This window comes from Eucyclogobius newberryi, unplaced genomic scaffold (genome assembly GCF_026437365.1).
Source record: "Eucyclogobius newberryi isolate DKJ021-1_F unplaced genomic scaffold, fEucNew1.0.hap1 SCAF_22, whole genome shotgun sequence".
Classification (NCBI taxonomy): domain Eukaryota; kingdom Metazoa; phylum Chordata; class Actinopteri; order Gobiiformes; family Gobiidae; genus Eucyclogobius; species Eucyclogobius newberryi.
In genome coordinates this window covers 27,107,926-27,125,443 of record NW_027315857.1, presented here as the reverse complement: position 1 = coordinate 27,125,443, position 17,518 = coordinate 27,107,926, and the positions used below count along the sequence as shown (strand labels likewise).

Below are 17,518 nucleotides of genomic sequence, written 5' to 3'. Positions count from 1 at the left end.
TATTCTGTGGTAACCCCCGCCCACCGGGCGGAGCCTCCTGAAGTAGAAAATAAAGTAGTTTGTTTCAACAGAAACTTACACCTCTTTGTTACTATCACAACAGAAGAATGTTGTTTATTCTGTCCAAGAGAGCCACATAGTGAGACTAAAGAGCCACATAGTGAGACTAAAGAGCCACATAGTGAGACTAAAGAGCCACATAGTGAGACTAAAGAGCCACATAGTGAGACTAAAGAGCCACATAGTGAGCCCAAAGAGCCACATAGTGAGACTAAAGAGCCACATAGTGAGACTAAAGAGCCACATAGTGAGACTAAAGAGCCACATAGTGAGACTAAAGAGCCACATAGTGAGACTAAAGAGCCACATAGTGAGACTAAAGAGCCACATAGTGAGACTAAAGAGCCACATAGTGAGACTAAAGAGCCACATAGTGAGCCCAAAGAGCCACATAGTGAGCCCAAAGAGCCACATAGTGAGACTAAAGAGCCACATAGTGAGACTAAAGAGCCACATAGTGAGACTAAAGAGCCACATAGTGAGCCCAAAGAGCCACATAGTGAGCCCAAAGAGCCACATAGTGAGACTAAAGAGCCACATAGTGAGACTAAAGAGCCACATAGTGAGACTAAAGAGCCACATAGTGAGACTAAAGAGCCACATAGTGAGACTAAAGAGCCACATAGTGAGACTAAAGAGCCACATAGTGAGCCCAAAGAGCCACATAGTGAGACTAAAGAGCCACATAGTGAGACTAAAGAGCCACATAGTGAGACTAAAGAGCCACATAGTGAGACTAAAGAGCCACATAGTGAGACTAAAGAGCCACATAGTGAGACTAAAGAGCCACATAGTGAGACTAAAGAGCCACATAGTGAGCCCAAAGAGCCACATAGTGAGCCCAAAGAGCCACATAGTGAGACTAAAGAGCCACATAGTGAGACTAAAGAGCCACATAGTGAGACTAAAGAGCCACATAGTGAGACTAAAGAGCCACATAGTGAGACTAAAGAGCCACATAGTGAGCCCAAAGAGCCACATAGTGAGACTAAAGAGCCACATAGTGAGACTAAAGAGCCACATAGTGAGACTAAAGAGCCACATAGTGAGACTAAAGAGCCACATAGTGAGACTAAAGAGCCACATAGTGAGACTAGAGAGCCACATAGTGAGACTAGAGAGCCACATAGTGAGACTAGAGAGCCACATAGTGAGACTAGAGAGCCACATAGCGAGACTAAAGAGCCACATAGCGAGACTAAAGAGCCACATAGCGAGACTAAAGAGCCACATAGCGAGACTAAAGAGCCACATAGCGAGACTAAAGAGCCACATAGCGAGACTAAAGAGCCACATAGCGAGACTAAAGAGCCACATAGCGAGACTAAAGAGAGCCACATAGCGAGACTAAAGAGAGCCACATAGCGAGACTAAAGAGAGCCACATAGCGAGACTAAAGAGAGCCACATAGCGAGACTAAAGAGAGCCACATAGCGAGACTAAAGAGCCACATAGCGAGACTAAAGAGCCACATAGCGAGACTAAAGAGCCACATAGCGAGACTAAAGAGCACATAGCGAGACTAAAGAGCCACATAGTGAGCCCAAAGAGCCACATAGTGAGCCCAAAGAGCCACATAGTGAGCCCAAAGAGCCACATAGTGAGCCCAAAGAGCCACATAGTGAGCCCAAAGAGCCACATAGTGAGCCCAAAGAGCCACATAGTGAGCCCAAAGAGCCACATAGTGAGCCCAAAGAGCCACATAGCGAGCCCAAAGAGCCACATAGCGAGCCCAAAGAAGGCCACATAGCGAGACTAAAGAAGGCCACATAGCGAGACTAAAGAGCCACATAGTGAGACTAAAGAGCCACATAGCGAGACTAAAGAGCCACATAGCGAGACTAAAGAGCCACATAGCGAGACTAAAGAGAGCTACATAGCGAGACTAAAGAGAGCCACATAGCGAGACTAAAGAGCCACATAGCGAGCCCAAAGAGCCACATAGTGAGCCCAAAGAGCCACATAGTGAGACTAAAGAGCCACATAGTGAGACTAAAGAGCCACATAGTGAGACTAAAGAGCCACATAGCGAGACTAAAGAGAGCCACATAGCGAGACTAAAGAGAGCCACATAGCGAGACTAAAGAGCCACATAGTGAGCCCAAAGAGCCACATAGTGAGCCCAAAGAGCCACATAGTGAGCCCAAAGAGCCACATAGTGAGACTAAAGAGCCACATAGTGAGACTAAAGAGCCACATAGTGAGACTAAAGAGCCACATAGTGAGACTAAAGAGCCACATAGTGAGACTAAAGAGAGCCACATAGTGAGACTAAAGAGAGCCACATAGCGAGACTAAAGAGAGCCACATAGCGAGACTAAAGAGAGCCACATAGCGAGACTAAAGAGAGCCACATAGCGAGACTAAAGAGCCACATAGCGAGACTAAAGAGCCACATAGCGAGACTAAAGAGCCACATAGTGAAACTAAAGAGCCACATAGTGAAACTAAAGAGCCACATAGCGAGACTAAAGAGAGCTACATAGCGAGACTAAAGAGAGCCACATAGTGAGCCCAAAGAGCCACATAGTGAGCCCAAAGAGCCACATAGTGAGACTAAAGAGCCACATAGTGAGACTAAAGAGCCACATAGTGAGACTAAAGAGCCACATAGCGAGACTAAAGAGAGCCACATAGCGAGACTAAAGAGAGCTACATAGCGAGACTAAAGAGCCACATAGCGAGACTAAAGAGCCACATAGCGAGCCCAAAGAGCCACATAGCGAGCCCAAAGAGCCACATAGTGAGACTAAAGAGCCACATAGTGAGACTAAAGAGCCACATAGTGAGACTAAAGAGCCACATAGTGAGACTAAAGAGCCACATAGTGAGACTAAAGAGCCACATAGTGAGACTAAAGAGCCACATAGTGAGACTAAAGAGAGCCACATAGTGAGACTAAAGAGAGCCACATAGTGAGACTAAAGAGAGCCACATAGTGAGACTAAAGAGAGCCACATAGCGAGACTAAAGAGCCACATAGTGAGACTAAAGAGAGCCACATAGCGAGACTAAAGAGCCACATAGCGAGACTAAAGAGCCACATAGTGAAACTAAAGAGCCACATAGTGAAACTAAAGAGCCACATAGTGAGACTAAAGAGCCTCTGCAGCAGAGGCTCTCTCACACGTCAGACACTGGAGTTCAGGACCAAAGAGCGACGTGCAGCTTCATCTTAAAGACACAAAGCAAAGGATCAAAGACGGAGAGAAGAGTCTGAGCAGGACAAAAAATGAAGAGAAAGAGTTAAAGAGACAAACTGTGTTCAACAAGAAACGCCAACATTAAACAAACGAGGAGGTTTAAGGTTCAATCTTCTTGTTTATAATGGAATTTTGAATTCCTGGGGAGGTCGACGCCCACAGCATTCTGATAATAATCCGGTCCTCGGGGAAGAGAGAGCGAGTGAGTCAGGGACAATAGGAGGCTGATAGTCCATTAAAGGACTGATGGTAAACGAGGTGTAAGTTTCTGTTGAAACAAACAACTTCATCTTCTACTTCAGGAGGCTCCGCCCGGTGGGCGGGGCTTACCACAGAATAGAATAAATATCTGAGTTCCAGGTCTAAATTTGCAAATTGACAAACCCGAGTCCAGATGAAACAACTGAACCTTTTTCTACAATATAGTCCAATGTCAGGAAAGAGAAAACGTGGAGCCAAAACACGTCCATAATCTATGAAACTGAAAAACACAAATGGGAAATTCAGAAATCAAGTTTTGAAATGTTGAACGGTGGAAAATATGGAGCGTTGCTCTGGACGGTGCTCTGGACGGTGCTCTGGACGGTGCTCTGGACGGTGCTCTGGACTCCTCTCAAATGTTAATGCTTCTGGATGTGTTTAAATCGTGACCTTTGACCTTTCCCTTCAGGCGGCTTTAGAGGCTTTAGACGATTTGAACCTGTTTGGAGCCAAAGGAGGTCCTGGCTCTGTGGTCCACGCCCTGGCTGACGACATCCAGCACTGTCAGGTGCTTAACGTCTCTGTGTTCAGTCATTAACGTCTCTGTGTTCAGTCCTTAACATCTCTGTGTTCAGTCCTTAACGTCTCTGTGTTCAGTCCTTAACGTCTCGTCTCTGTGTTCAGTCCATCTTAACGTCTCTGTGTTCAGTCCTTAACGTCTCTGTGTTCAGTCCTTAACGTCTCTGTGTTCAGTCCTTAACGCCTCGTCTCTGTGTTCAGTCCTTAACATCTCTGTGTTCAGTCCTTAACGCCTCGTCTCTGTATTCAGTCCATCTTAACGTCTCTGTGTTCAGTCCTTAACGTCTCTGTGTTCAGTCCTAACGTCTCTGTGTTCAGTCCTTAACGCCTCGTCTCTGTGTTCAGTCCATCTTAACGTCTCTGTGTTCAGTCCTTAACGTCTCTGTGTTCAGTCCTTAACGTCTCTGTGTTCAGTCCTTAACGCCTCGTCTCTGTGTTCAGTCCATCTTAACGTCTCTGTGTTCAGTCCTTAACGTCTCTGTGTTCAGTCCTTAACGCCTCGTCTCTGTGTTCAGTCCATCTTAACGTCTCTGTGTTCAGTCCTTAACGTCTCTGTGTTCAGTCCTTAACGCCTCGTCTGTGTTCAGTCCATCTTAACGTCTCTGTGTTCAGTCCTTAACGTCTCTGTGTTCAGTCCTTAACGTCTCTGTGTTCAGTCCTTAACGCCTCGTCTCTGTGTTCAGTCCATCTTAACGTCTCTGTGTTCAGTCCTTAACGTCTCTGTGTTCAGTCCTTAACGCCTCGTCTGTGTTCAGTCCATCTTAACGTCTCTGTGTTCAGTCCTTAACGTCTCTGTGTTCAGTCCTTAACGTCTCTGTGTTCAGTCCTTAACGCCTCGTCTCTGTGTTCAGTCCTTAACGTCTCTGTGTTCAGTCCTTAACGTCTCTGTGTTCAGTCCTTAACGTCTCTGTGTTCAGTCCTTAACGCCTCGTCTCTGTGTTCAGTCCATCTTAACGTCTCTGTGTTCAGTCCTTAACGTCTCTGTGTTCAGTCCATCTTAACGTCTCTGTGTTCAGTCCTTAACGTCTCTGTGTTCAGTCCTTAACGTCTCTGTGTTCAGTCCTTAACGCCTCGTCTCTGTGTTCAGTCCATCTTAACGTCTCTGTGTTCAGTCCATCTTAACGTCTCTGTGTTCAGTCCTTAACGTCTCTGTGTTCAGTCCTTAACGCCTCGTCTCTGTGTTCAGTCCATCTTAACGTCTCTGTGTTCAGTCCTTAACGTCTCTGTGTTCAGTCCTTAACGCCTCGTCTCTGTGTTCAGTCCATCTTAACGTCTCTGTGTTCAGTCCTTAACGTCTCTGTGTTCAGTCCTTAAGGTCTCTGTGTTCAGTCCTTAACGCCTCGTCTCTGTGTTCAGTCCTTAACGTCTCTGTGTTCAGTCCTTAACGCCTCGTCTCTGTGTTCAGTCCATCTTAACGTCTCTGTGTTCAGTCCATCTTAACGTCTCTGTGTTCAGTCCTTAACGTCTCTGTGTTCAGTCCTTAACGCCTCGTCTCTGTGTTCAGTCCATCTTAACGTCTCTGTGTTCAGTCCTTAACGTCTCTGTGTTCAGTCCTTAACGCCTCGTCTCTGTGTTCAGTCCATCTTAACGTCTCTGTGTTCAGTCCTTAACGTCTCTGTGTTCAGTCCTTAAGGTCTCTGTGTTCAGTCCTTAACGCCTCGTCTCTGTGTTCAGTCCATCTTAACGTCTCTGTGTTCAGTCCTTAACGTCTCTGTGTTCAGTCCTTAACGCCTCGTCTCTGTGTTCAGTCCATCTTAACGTCTCTGTGTTCAGTCCTTAACGTCTCTGTGTTCAGTCCTTAACGCCTCGTCTCTGTGTTCAGTCCATCTTAACGTCTCTGCTGCCCCGGGCCTCCGTCTCTAAAGAAGTGGACGCTGGAGTTCTGGCCATCATCTCGTATCCGGCCTTTGCTGTCGAGGACATCAACATCGTGAACCTGACCAAAGAGGAGATCATCTCCAAACTACAGGTCATTAACACTGTCATTACACTTACTACACCTAAACTACAGGCCATTAACGCTTATTACACCCAAACTACAGGTCATTAACACTGTCATTAACACTTATTACACCTAAACTACAGGTCATTAACACTTACTACACCCAAACTACAGGTCATTAACACTTACTACACCCAAACTACAGGTCATTAACATTACACCTTAACTACAGGTCATTAACACTTATTACACCTAAACTACAGGTCATTAACACCATCATTAACACTTACTACACCCAAACTACTGGTCATTAACACTTACTACACCCAAACTACTGGTCATTAACACTTACTACACCCAAACTACAGGTCATTAACACTACACCTTAACTACAGGTCATTAACACTTATTACACCCAAACTACAGGTCATTAACACCATCATTAACACTTACTACACCCAAACTACTGGTCATTAACACTTACTACACCCAAACTACAGGTCATTAACACCATCATTAACACTTACTACACCCAAACTACTGGTCATTAACACTTACTACACCCAAACTACAGGTCATTAACACTGTCATTAACATTTACTACACCCAAACTACAGGTCATTAACACTTACTACACCCAAACTACAGGTCATTAACACTGTCATTAACACTTACTACACCCAAACTACAGGTCATTAACACTTACTACACCCAAACTACAGGTCATTAACATTACACCTTAACTACAGGTCATTAACACTTATTACACCTAAACTACAGGTCATTAACACCATCATTAACACTTACTACACCCAAACTACTGGTCATTAACACTTACTACACCCAAACTACTGGTCATTAACACTTACTACACCCAAACTACAGGTCATTAACACTACACCTTAACTACAGGTCATTAACACTTATTACAACCAAACTACAGGTCATTAACACCATCATTAACACTTACTACACCCAAACTACTGGTCATTAACACTTACTACACCCAAACTACAGGTCATTAACACCATCATTAACACTTACTACACCCAAACTACTGGTCATTAACACTTACTACACCCAAACTACAGGTCATTAACACTGTCATTAACATTTACTACACCCAAACTACAGGTCATTAACACTTACTACACCCAAACTACAGGTCATTAACACTGTCATTAACACTTACTACACCCAAACTACAGGTCATTAACAGTAGCAGCGGTGAGGACCAGACTGCAGGAAGACACCACCTACAGGAAAGGACCAAACTGACACCTGAACACATATGTAAACTGTTGGACATCTGTCTGAACACCACTTACTTTCAATTCCGGGGACAATTTTACAGACAGATTCATGGCTGTGCCATGGGCTCGCCCGTCACTCCCATAGTGGCCAACCTGTACATGGAGCACTTTGAGAAGAAGGCACTGGCCTCATTCTCAGGCATAGCCCCAAAACTGTGGCTTCGCTATGTCGATGATACGTTTGTAACAATCAAGGAACAAGAGCTGGAAACCTTCTCTGATCACATCAATGCTGTGGACCCACATATCAGGTTTACAAGAGAAGACGCTAAGGAGAATCGCTTGGCCTTTCTTGATTGTTCCACGATCAGAGGAGAGGACGGGAAACTCCAAATAGAAGTATATAGGAAACCTACACACACGGACCAGTATCTGCTCTTTGGTTCCAACCACCCACTACAGCACAAGCTGGGTGTGATCAGAACCTTACAACACAGAGCTCAAGGTGTGCCCACCAGCTCAGAGGGCAAGAAGAAAGAGGAAAAACATGTCCGAAATGCCCTCTCAGCCTGTGGTTACCCCGCTTGGGCTCTCAACAGAGTGAAGAGAACCAAGAAGCAGGACAAAAGGGAAACTGAACAGAGAAGGAAGGGTGTTTCTATCCCTTATGTGTCTGGCCTGTCGGAAAAACTGCAGAGAATTTTTAGACAACACGAAGTCCCTGTTTATTTTAAACCAGGAAACACTTTAAGACAAAGACTGGTTCACCCTAAGGACAAGTTGCTGACTCAAAAACAGAGCAATGTAGTTTATTCGATCCAATGCAGTGAAGAAAGCTGTAAAGAACGGTACATAGGTGAGACGAAACAGCCTCTACACAAGAGGCTTTATCAGCACAGAAGAAATACAAGTTCAGGACCTCAGAGCGCCGTGCATCTCCACCTTGAAGCCTCTAATCACTCGTTTGAAGACGATGATGTGAAGGTTTTAAGCAGGAGAAAAGATGGTTTGAAAGAGGAGTTAAGGAAGCTATTTTTGTTAAAAAAGAAAGACCTTCTTTAAACAGAAATGGAGGGCTAAGATTTAATCTTCCTGGTATTTATAATGGGTTATTGAACCCCTGGAAAGGTAGAGGACCAGGACCAGGACATTTAGATGTCCTCAGGGTCTCACAAAGACAAAGAGGATTCTAATAGCCCATTAAGATTCTGAATAGGCTCGGTAGATACAAGGGGGGAGTTTCTGTTGAAACAAACAACTCTTTCTACTTCAGGAAGGCTCCTCCCAATGGGCGGGTCTTACCACAGAATAGTATTAATATCGGAGTTCTCGACCTAAATTCTTTTATTGACAATGACTCTTGGATGAGAGTCGAAACGTCTATTTTTTCAAACTGAGTCCAGATGAAACAACTGAAGCTTTTTCTAATGTCATTAACACTTACTACACCCAAACTACAGGTCGTCGCAGCATCACAGAGAGGGAGAGGAAGAAGCTGGATAAAGTCATCAAGAAGTCCAGCTCCGTCCTGGGCTGTGCTCTGGACTCGGTGCAGGAGGTGGGGGACAGAAGGGTCCTGGCTAGATTCACATCTATGCTGGACCATGAGTGTCACCCCCTGCAGGACACTCTGTCCCCTGCAGGACACTCTGTCCACTCTGGAGAGCAGCTTCAGTGAGAGACTGATCCACCCTCGCTGTGTGAAGGAGACGTTTCGTAGGTCTTTCCTTCTGCTGCTGTCAGACTTTATAACAAACACTGTTAGTACTGAACACTCACAATACTGACCTAACCATGGGCAATTCTGTCATATGTGCAATTACTGTGAAATTCATGTGCAATTACTGTTGTGACACATGACATGGTATTTATGTATTTATTTATTTGTCTATGGTAGTTTTTATTTATAGGAGATCTTCTACTGAAAGTGTTTTTTAGACTTCCTATAAGTGATCTGTTCTTCTGTATCTACCTCTGGATCTACCTGCGTTGCACCAATGAAATTTCCCCATGTGGGACAATAAAGGAATATCTTATCTTATTAACACTGTTATTACATGTTTATGTCTTTAGAATTCATCTGTAGAGTTGATCTCTGTGGTGTGTTTCAGGGTCGATACGGCTGCTGTCGCTTCCTCCGTGACGGCCACAAAACTCCTAAAGAGGTAAAACACCAGATTCAGACTTAAACACGACCGAGACGTTACGGTTGTTGTTGTTGTTGTTGTTGTTTTATGGCGGTCGGCATCCAAATGTTGCATTACCGCCAGACTTTATTCCTCAGATTCTGTAGCTGAAACATCCAAGTATTATTCATGCTCATTATCATCACCACCTGTGACCTCATCACGACCTGTGACCTCATCACCACCTGTGACCTCATCACCACCTGTGACCTCATCACCACCTGTGACCTCGTGTGACCTCATGAGGCCTCATGTGACCTCATGTGATCATGTGACCTCATCACAACCTGTGACCTCACGAGACCTCGTGACCTCATGAGACCGCATGTGATCTCATGTGATCTCATGTGATCTCATGTGACCTCATGTGACCTCATGTGACCTCACGAGACCTCACGTGACCTCACGAGACCTCACGTGACCTGACGAGACCTCACGAGAACTCACGAGACCTCATGTGACCTCACGAGACCTCACGAGACCTCACGAGATTTAAGTTGAATCTAAACACCATATTTCTTTCTCCTGATTGGTTTCTTTTCTCTTTAATGATTTGTCCTGTGACTTTGAGCTGGAGCTGCTCAGATAAAGTTCCACATTGTCAGAGTTTTAAAGCTCTCGTCAGCACAAACTCCACGGCTGTGCTGAAACGACCCTGTGACGTTTCAGACTGACGTTTCAGACTGACGTTTCAGCCTGTGACGTTTCAGACTGACGTTTCAGCCTGTGACGTTTCAGCCTGTGACGTTTCAGCCTGTGACGTTTCAGCCTGTCCTTCTGCTCTTCAGGACCCGACTCGTCTTTACTACGAATCGGCCGAACTCAAGCTGTTTGAGAACATCGAGTGCGAGTGGCCACTCTTCTGGACCTACCTCATCCTGGACGGGATCTTCATCAAGAGCCCGGAGCAGGTGAGACGTTTCAGCCCGGAGCAGGTCAGTGTGCTACGTTTCAGCCTAGAACAGACGTTTCAGCCTAGAACAGGTACAAAAGTTAGACGTTTCAGTTCAGATCTGGTGCAAAACTGAGATATTTGCAGTTTCAGGAGTGAATGTGCTGTTACCAAGCCCCCGAAGCCAAGATGGCCGCCATTGAAACCTATGGAGCTGCTCATTGGCGCATGGTTCCAAAAAAGTGTTTTAGTTCCGCATTACTTCCTGAATACTGGTATATCTCCTCCCACTTTTGTGACGTCATCGCCGTGAGGCTTTGGCGTCGGGAGCGCGCACGTCACAGCAGCGTGAACGACTGAGAACAGTCAACACGGACTTTTGGAATAATTCGGCTTGAAATATTCTGTTTACGTAACGTATAATGATGGATTGTTATATCCATCTATAAATATACATGTATCATGTTGTAAAGGACTGATATTTAAGAGAATTATAAAGAAGTGTTAGATAAAAAGTCTGGTTTAATGACAATGAATTACATTTAGAGGTGGAATAACGTCCTCATCATTTTCTGTAGTTTTTGGTTTGGGTATTTATTTTGTTATTAACTTTTCAGTTATTTATTTACATAATATAATTTGGCCAATATGCATTTTTTTTAATCAGATGAGAAGAAATATAAAATATAATCATCGATTCTGTTACATAATTGAGTTAAGCAGTATTTAATTATATTCAGTTTCCTTTTGTATTTATTAAAGATTGACATGATACAAAAACGACACAAAACACATTTGTTTATTAATGTATTTAATACGAATAATGAACATGAATGAACTTGTTCAATAAATGCAAATCTGATTATAACTACAAATGATAAATTGATTTTAGCCAGTTTTAGTTGAGTTTTAAAGCTACAATGTGGGAGTCCCTTGTGTACTGTTCATTATTATTATCATCATTAATAGAATCAGAAAAGGTTTATTCCATTGTCAAACAACAGAATTCACAAACAGTGGAACTTGCTTTGGTGATTCAGTGCAACATAAAAATATTAACAATGATAAAACAACCTGCATAAGTCAAATAGAACAAACTGAATAAGATAAGATATTCCTTTATTGTCCACACATGAGGAAATGTCGTTGTTGCAACACAGTAGATACAGAGGAAAAGGACAGAAAACTTATAGGAAGTTTAAAAAACACTCTTAATAGATCGATCTTAATAGAATAACTCTTATAAACAAAATCTCCTATAGACAGAACCTCTCATACCTTAATAAGGAATAGAGGGGAAATAAAGATAAAGATAAAATAAAAACAGCGTAAGACAAAATAATACTAATAATAATGGTAAAATAAACACTCTTTTTACATCAGTTATATGCACATGAATGTGACATTATTGTGTTAAATACTGAATATCTCAGTATTTAACAAGACTTTGTTTCCATGGCTACGCAGTCTTCTGTACTTCAGTAACTGCACCGTTCAGCTCCATCGTATGACTGAGACAAACAGAACATGTCACAGCTTTAGATTATACAAGTCATATAACATACACTTCATATGTTTAGATTATACAAGTCATATAACATACACTTCATATGTTTAGATTATACAAGTCATATAACATACACTTCATATGTTTTAGATTATACAAGTCATATAACATACACTTCATATGTTTAGATTATACAAGTCATATAACATACACTTCATATGTTTGGATTATACAAGTCATATAACATACACTTCACATGTTTAGATTATACAAGTCATATAACATACACTTCACATGTTTAGATTATACAAGTCATATAACATACACTTCACATGTGACACATCAGTGGCTCTTTTGAAGAACAATTATCATTTAGTTTTTTTGGTCATAACAAAACAGACATTTTATAAATTCAAAGTACTGATTCTACTGTTTACTTTTAGTCGAGGCAGTGACCTGCAGTGACCTGCAGTGACCTGTAGTGACCTGTAGTGACCTGTAGTGACCTGCAGTGACCTGCAGTGACCTGCAGTGACCTGTAGTGACCTGTAGTGACCTGCAGTGACCTGCAGTGACCTGTAGTGACCTGCAGTGACCTGCAGTGACCTGTAGTGACCTGCAGTGACCTGTAGTGACCTGCAGTGACCTGTAGTGACCTGCAGTGACCTGCAGTGACCTGTAGTGACCTGTAGTGACCTGCAGTGACCTGTAGTGACCTGCAGTGACCTGCAGTGACCTGTAGTGACCTGTAGTGACCTGCAGTGACCTGTAGTGACCTGTAGTGACCTGTAGTGACCTGCAGTGACCTGTAGTGACCTGTAGTGACCTGCAGTGACCTGCAGTGACCTGTAGTGACCTGTAGTGACCTGTAGTGACCTGTAGTGACCTGCAGTGACCTGCAGTGACCTGCAGTGACCTGTAGTGACCTGCAGTGACCTGTAGTGACCTGCAGTGACCTGTAGAGCTCTGGACAGCACACACAGACTAAACTCACTGGTCAGCTCTGAAGATGAGAAAGATGCTCATTAGAACATTGATATATTCTGCACATTTAACAGAGAAAAGCTGGAATATGTTATTGACACATTTACATTTCGCTCTGTAACACAAAAGTTCCTCTTTTCACATTAATTTTTAAAGCTAGAACCAAAAGTCATTTATTTATGCATAAGTTTAAACCTTAGAAGTTAGAACATAACTGACATGTTTGCTAAATCTCTACATATTCCATGGAAGTAAATCCATGACATTCCTATAGAAAACACGCGTGTGCTTTGCTGTTTAAACACTTCATTATGAAATATGTAATAAAACCTTAAATGTGGTCTCAGCCCCTGTAAGTACAGCACTGTCACTTTTAAACACCTTTAAATTTATATGTGTAAGATATGACCCATTTCAGCAGGTTATATTTGAATTATTGGTTGTTTTTTATAGCACATAATACAAACATCACTTTATTTCCTTCTTTCTCTAGTTTTCCTTGATCTGTGCATAACCTCTTGTCTCTTAGAACATTTAGTAAGAGAAATAATTAGTTATTTATTTGCAGAAGCACGAGCCATCACGACGTGTTATTGCATCTTTGTGTAGCTAAACTTTAGCTTACGTTAGCTCGTGTTAGCTCGTGTTAACTGTGTAATCGTTGTTTTACACTTCATATGGAACAATGTGTGAAACGTGAGGAATGACAAACAAACACAACTTACGTGTATCGTGGTCTCGTCTGGTCACATTCTTCTGCTTGTGTTCAGTTTCCGTCACGTGTTCCCCTGAGGCTCGTTCATGAGGGTCACGTGCGCGCTCGGTGCGCGTACACCGTTCACCGGAAGGTTAAAAATGTATTTTTTAAGTATTTTAGAAACAGTCAAAGAGTGAAATTCCTTCTATTTTATTTTTAGACTAAAAACAATTTAGCATGTTTGGTAATTTTAGAAGCCGAACTCCTGAAATGGTCCGACCAAAAGGCTGCATTCTGCGAAGTGGCCACTACTCAATTTGGAGCCAGAGGCAGAGGGGGCGTGGCCTATCCAGATCATATAATAGATCCATGGCTGTTACAGGTTCAGGAGTATCAGGAGGCTCTGGAGGGCATCCTGATCAAACAGAAGGACGGCATCAGACTGGTCCCAGAGCTCTACAGTGTCCCAGAAGACAAGGTCAGAACGTCTCACGCTCACGTCCAGCTTCACAAACGTCTCACGCTCACATTCAGCTTCACAAACGTCTCACGCTCACGTCCAGCTTCACAAACGTCTCACGCCCACGTCCAGCTGCACAAACGTCTCACGCTCACGTCCAGCTTCACAAACGTCTCACGCTCACGTTCAGCTTCACAAACGTCTCACGCCCACGTCCAGCTGCACAAACGTCTCACGCTCACATTCAGCTTCACAAACGTCTCACGCCCACGTCCAGCTGCACAAACGTCTCACGCTCACGTCCAGCTTCACAAACGTCTCACGCTCACGTCCAGCTTCACAAACGTCTCACGCCCACGTCCAGCTGCTCAAACGTCTCACGCTCACGTCCAGCTGCACAAACGTCTCACGTCCATGCTCAAACGTCTCACGCTCACGTCCAGCTTCACAAACGTCTCACGCTCACGTCCAGCTGCACAAACGTCTCACGCTCACGTCCAGCTTCACAAACGTCTCACGCTCACGTCCAGCTGCACAAACGTCTCACGTCCAGCTTCACAAACGTCTCACGCTCACGTTCAGCTTCACAAACGTCTCACGCTCACGTTCAGCTTCACAAACGTCTCACGCTCACGTTCAGCTTCACAAACGTCTCACGCCCACGTCCAGCTTCACAAACGTCTCACGCCCACGTCCAGCTTCACAAACGTCTCACGCTCACGTCCAGCTTCACAAACGTCTCACGCTCACGTCCAGCTTCACAAACGTCTCACGCTCACGTTCAGCTTCACAAACGTCTCACGCCCACGTCCAGCTGCACAAACGTCTCACGCTCACGTCCAGCTTCACAAACGTCTCACGCTCACGTTCAGCTTCACAAACGTCTCACGCCCACGTCCAGCTTCACAAACGTCTCACGCCCACGTCCAGCTGCACAAACGTCTCACGTCCATGCTCAAACGTCTCACGCTCACGTCCAGCTTCACAAACGTCTCACGCTCACGTCCAGCTGCACAAACGTCTCACGCTCACGTCCAGCTTCACAAACGTCTCACGCTCACGTCCAGCTGCACAAACGTCTCACGTCCAGCTTCACAAACGTCTCACGCTCACGTTCAGCTTCACAAACGTCTCACGCTCACGTTCAGCTTCACAAACGTCTCACGCTCACGTCCAGCTTCACAAACGTCTCACGCCCACGTCCAGCTTCACAAACGTCTCACGCCCACGTCCAGCTTCACAAACGTCTCACGCTCACGTCCAGCTTCACAAACGTCTCACGCTCACGTCCAGCTGCACAAACGTCTCACGTCCAGCTGCACAAACGTCTCACGCTCACGTCCAGCTTCACAAACGTCTCACGCTCACGTCCAGCTGCACAAACGTCTCACGTCCAGCTTCACAAACGTCTCACGCTCACGTTCAGCTTCACAAACGTCTCACGTCCACGTCCAGCTTCACAAACGTCTCACGCTCACGTCCAGCTGCACAAACGTCTCACGCCCACGTCCAGCTGCACAAACGTCTCACGCTCACGTGCAGCTTCACAAACGTCTCGCGCTCACGTCCAGCTGCACAAACGTCTCACGTCCAGCTTCACAAACGTCTCACGCTCACGTCCAGCTTCACAAACGTCTCACGCTCACGTTCAGCTTCACAAACGTCTCACGCCCACGTCCAGCTTCACAAACGTGTCACGCCCACGTCCAGCTGCACAAACGTCTCACGTCCAGCTTCACAAACGTCTCACGCTCACGTCCAGCTGCACAAACGTCTCACGTCCAGCTGCACAAACGTCTCACGTCCAGCTGCACAAACGTCTCACGCTCACGTCCAGCTTCACAAACGTCTCACGCCCACGTCCAGCTGCACAAACGTCTCACGTCCAGCTGCACAAACGTCTCACGTCCAGCTGCACAAACGTCTCACGCTCACGTCCAGCTGCACAAACGTCTCACGCCCACGTCCAGCTGCACAAACGTCTCACGTCCAGCTTCACAAACGTCTCACGCTCACGTTCAGCTTCACAAACGTCTCACGCCCACGTCCAGCTTCACAAACGTCTCACGCTCACTTCCAGCTTCACAAACGTCTCACGCTCACGTTCAGCTTCACAAACGTCTCACGCCCACGTCCAGCTTCACAAACGTCTCACGCCCACGTCCAGCTGCACAAACGTCTCACGTCCAGCTGCACAAACGTCTCACGCTCACGTCCAGCTGCACAAACGTCTCACGCTCACGTCCAGCTGCACAAACGTCTCACGCTCACGTCCAGCTTCACAAACGTCTCACGCTCACGTCCAGCTGCACAAACGTCTCACGTCCAGCTTCACAAACGTCTCACGCTCACGTTCAGCTTCACAAACGTCTCACGCCCACGTCCAGCTTCACAAACGTCTCACGCTCACGTCCAGCTTCACAAACGTCTCACGCTCACGTTCAGCTTCACAAACGTCTCACGCCCACGTCCAGCTTCACAAACGTCTCACGCTCACGTCCAGCTGCACAAACGTCTCACGCTCACGTCCAGCTGCACAAACGTCTCACGCTCACGTCCAGCTTCACAAACGTCTCACGCTCACGTCCAGCTGCACAAACGTCTCACGTCCAGCTTCACAAACGTCTCACGCTCACGTTCAGCTTCACAAACGTCTCACGCCCACGTCCAGCTTCACAAACGTCTCACGCTCACGTCCAGCTTCACAAACGTCTCACGCTCACGTTCAGCTTCACAAACGTCTCACGCCCACGTCCAGCTTCACAAACGTGTCACGCCCACGTCCAGCTGCACAAACGTCTCACGTCCAGCTTCACAAACGTCTCACGCTCACGTCCAGCTGCACAAACGTCTCACGTCCAGCTGCACAAACGTCTCACGTCCAGCTGCACAAACGTCTCACGCTCACGTCCAGCTTCACAAACGTCTCACGCCCACGTCCAGCTGCACAAACGTCTCACGTCCAGCTGCACAAACGTCTCACGTCCAGCTGCACAAACGTCTCACGCTCACGTCCAGCTGCACAAACGTCTCACGCCCACGTCCAGCTGCACAAACGTCTCACGTCCAGCTTCACAAACGTCTCACGCTCACGTTCAGCTTCACAAACGTCTCACGCCCACGTCCAGCTTCACAAACGTCTCACGCTCACGTCCAGCTTCACAAACGTCTCACGCTCACGTTCAGCTTCACAAACGTCTCACGCCCACGTCCAGCTTCACAAACGTCTCACGCCCACGTCCAGCTGCACAAACGTCTCACGTCCAGCTGCACAAACGTCTCACGCTCACGTCCAGCTTCACAAACGTCTCACGCTCACGTTCAGCTTCACAAACGTCTCACGCTCACGTTCAGCTTCACAAACGTCTCACGCCCACGTCCAGCTTCACAAACGTCTCACGCCCACGTCCAGCTTCACAAACGTCTCACGCCCACGTCCAGCTTCACAAACGTCTCACGCTCACGTCCAGCTTCACAAACGTCTCACGCTCACGTCCAGCTGCACAAACGTCTCACGTCCAGCTTCACAAACGTCTCACGCTCACGTTCAGCTT

At 45.8% G+C, this 17,518-nt stretch overlaps 1 protein-coding gene across 6 annotated transcripts in view; it reads left to right on the top strand.

The window, feature by feature from the left end:
* phka1a (phosphorylase kinase, alpha 1a (muscle)) overlaps nucleotides 1-17,518 on the top strand; it is a 42,109-nt gene that overhangs the window by 3,780 nt on the left and 20,811 nt on the right. For all 6 annotated transcript variants that reach the window (XM_072458580.1, XM_072458585.1, XM_072458583.1 and 3 more), the window contains exons 7-11: nucleotides 3,934-4,032; nucleotides 5,866-6,012; nucleotides 9,350-9,403; nucleotides 10,213-10,335; nucleotides 13,887-13,982. In XM_072458580.1, the coding sequence (XP_072314681.1) occupies nucleotides 3,934-4,032; nucleotides 5,866-6,012; nucleotides 9,350-9,403; nucleotides 10,213-10,335; nucleotides 13,887-13,982 (519 nt within the window). The remainder of the gene's footprint in view (nucleotides 1-3,933; nucleotides 4,033-5,865; nucleotides 6,013-9,349; nucleotides 9,404-10,212; nucleotides 10,336-13,886; nucleotides 13,983-17,518) is intronic.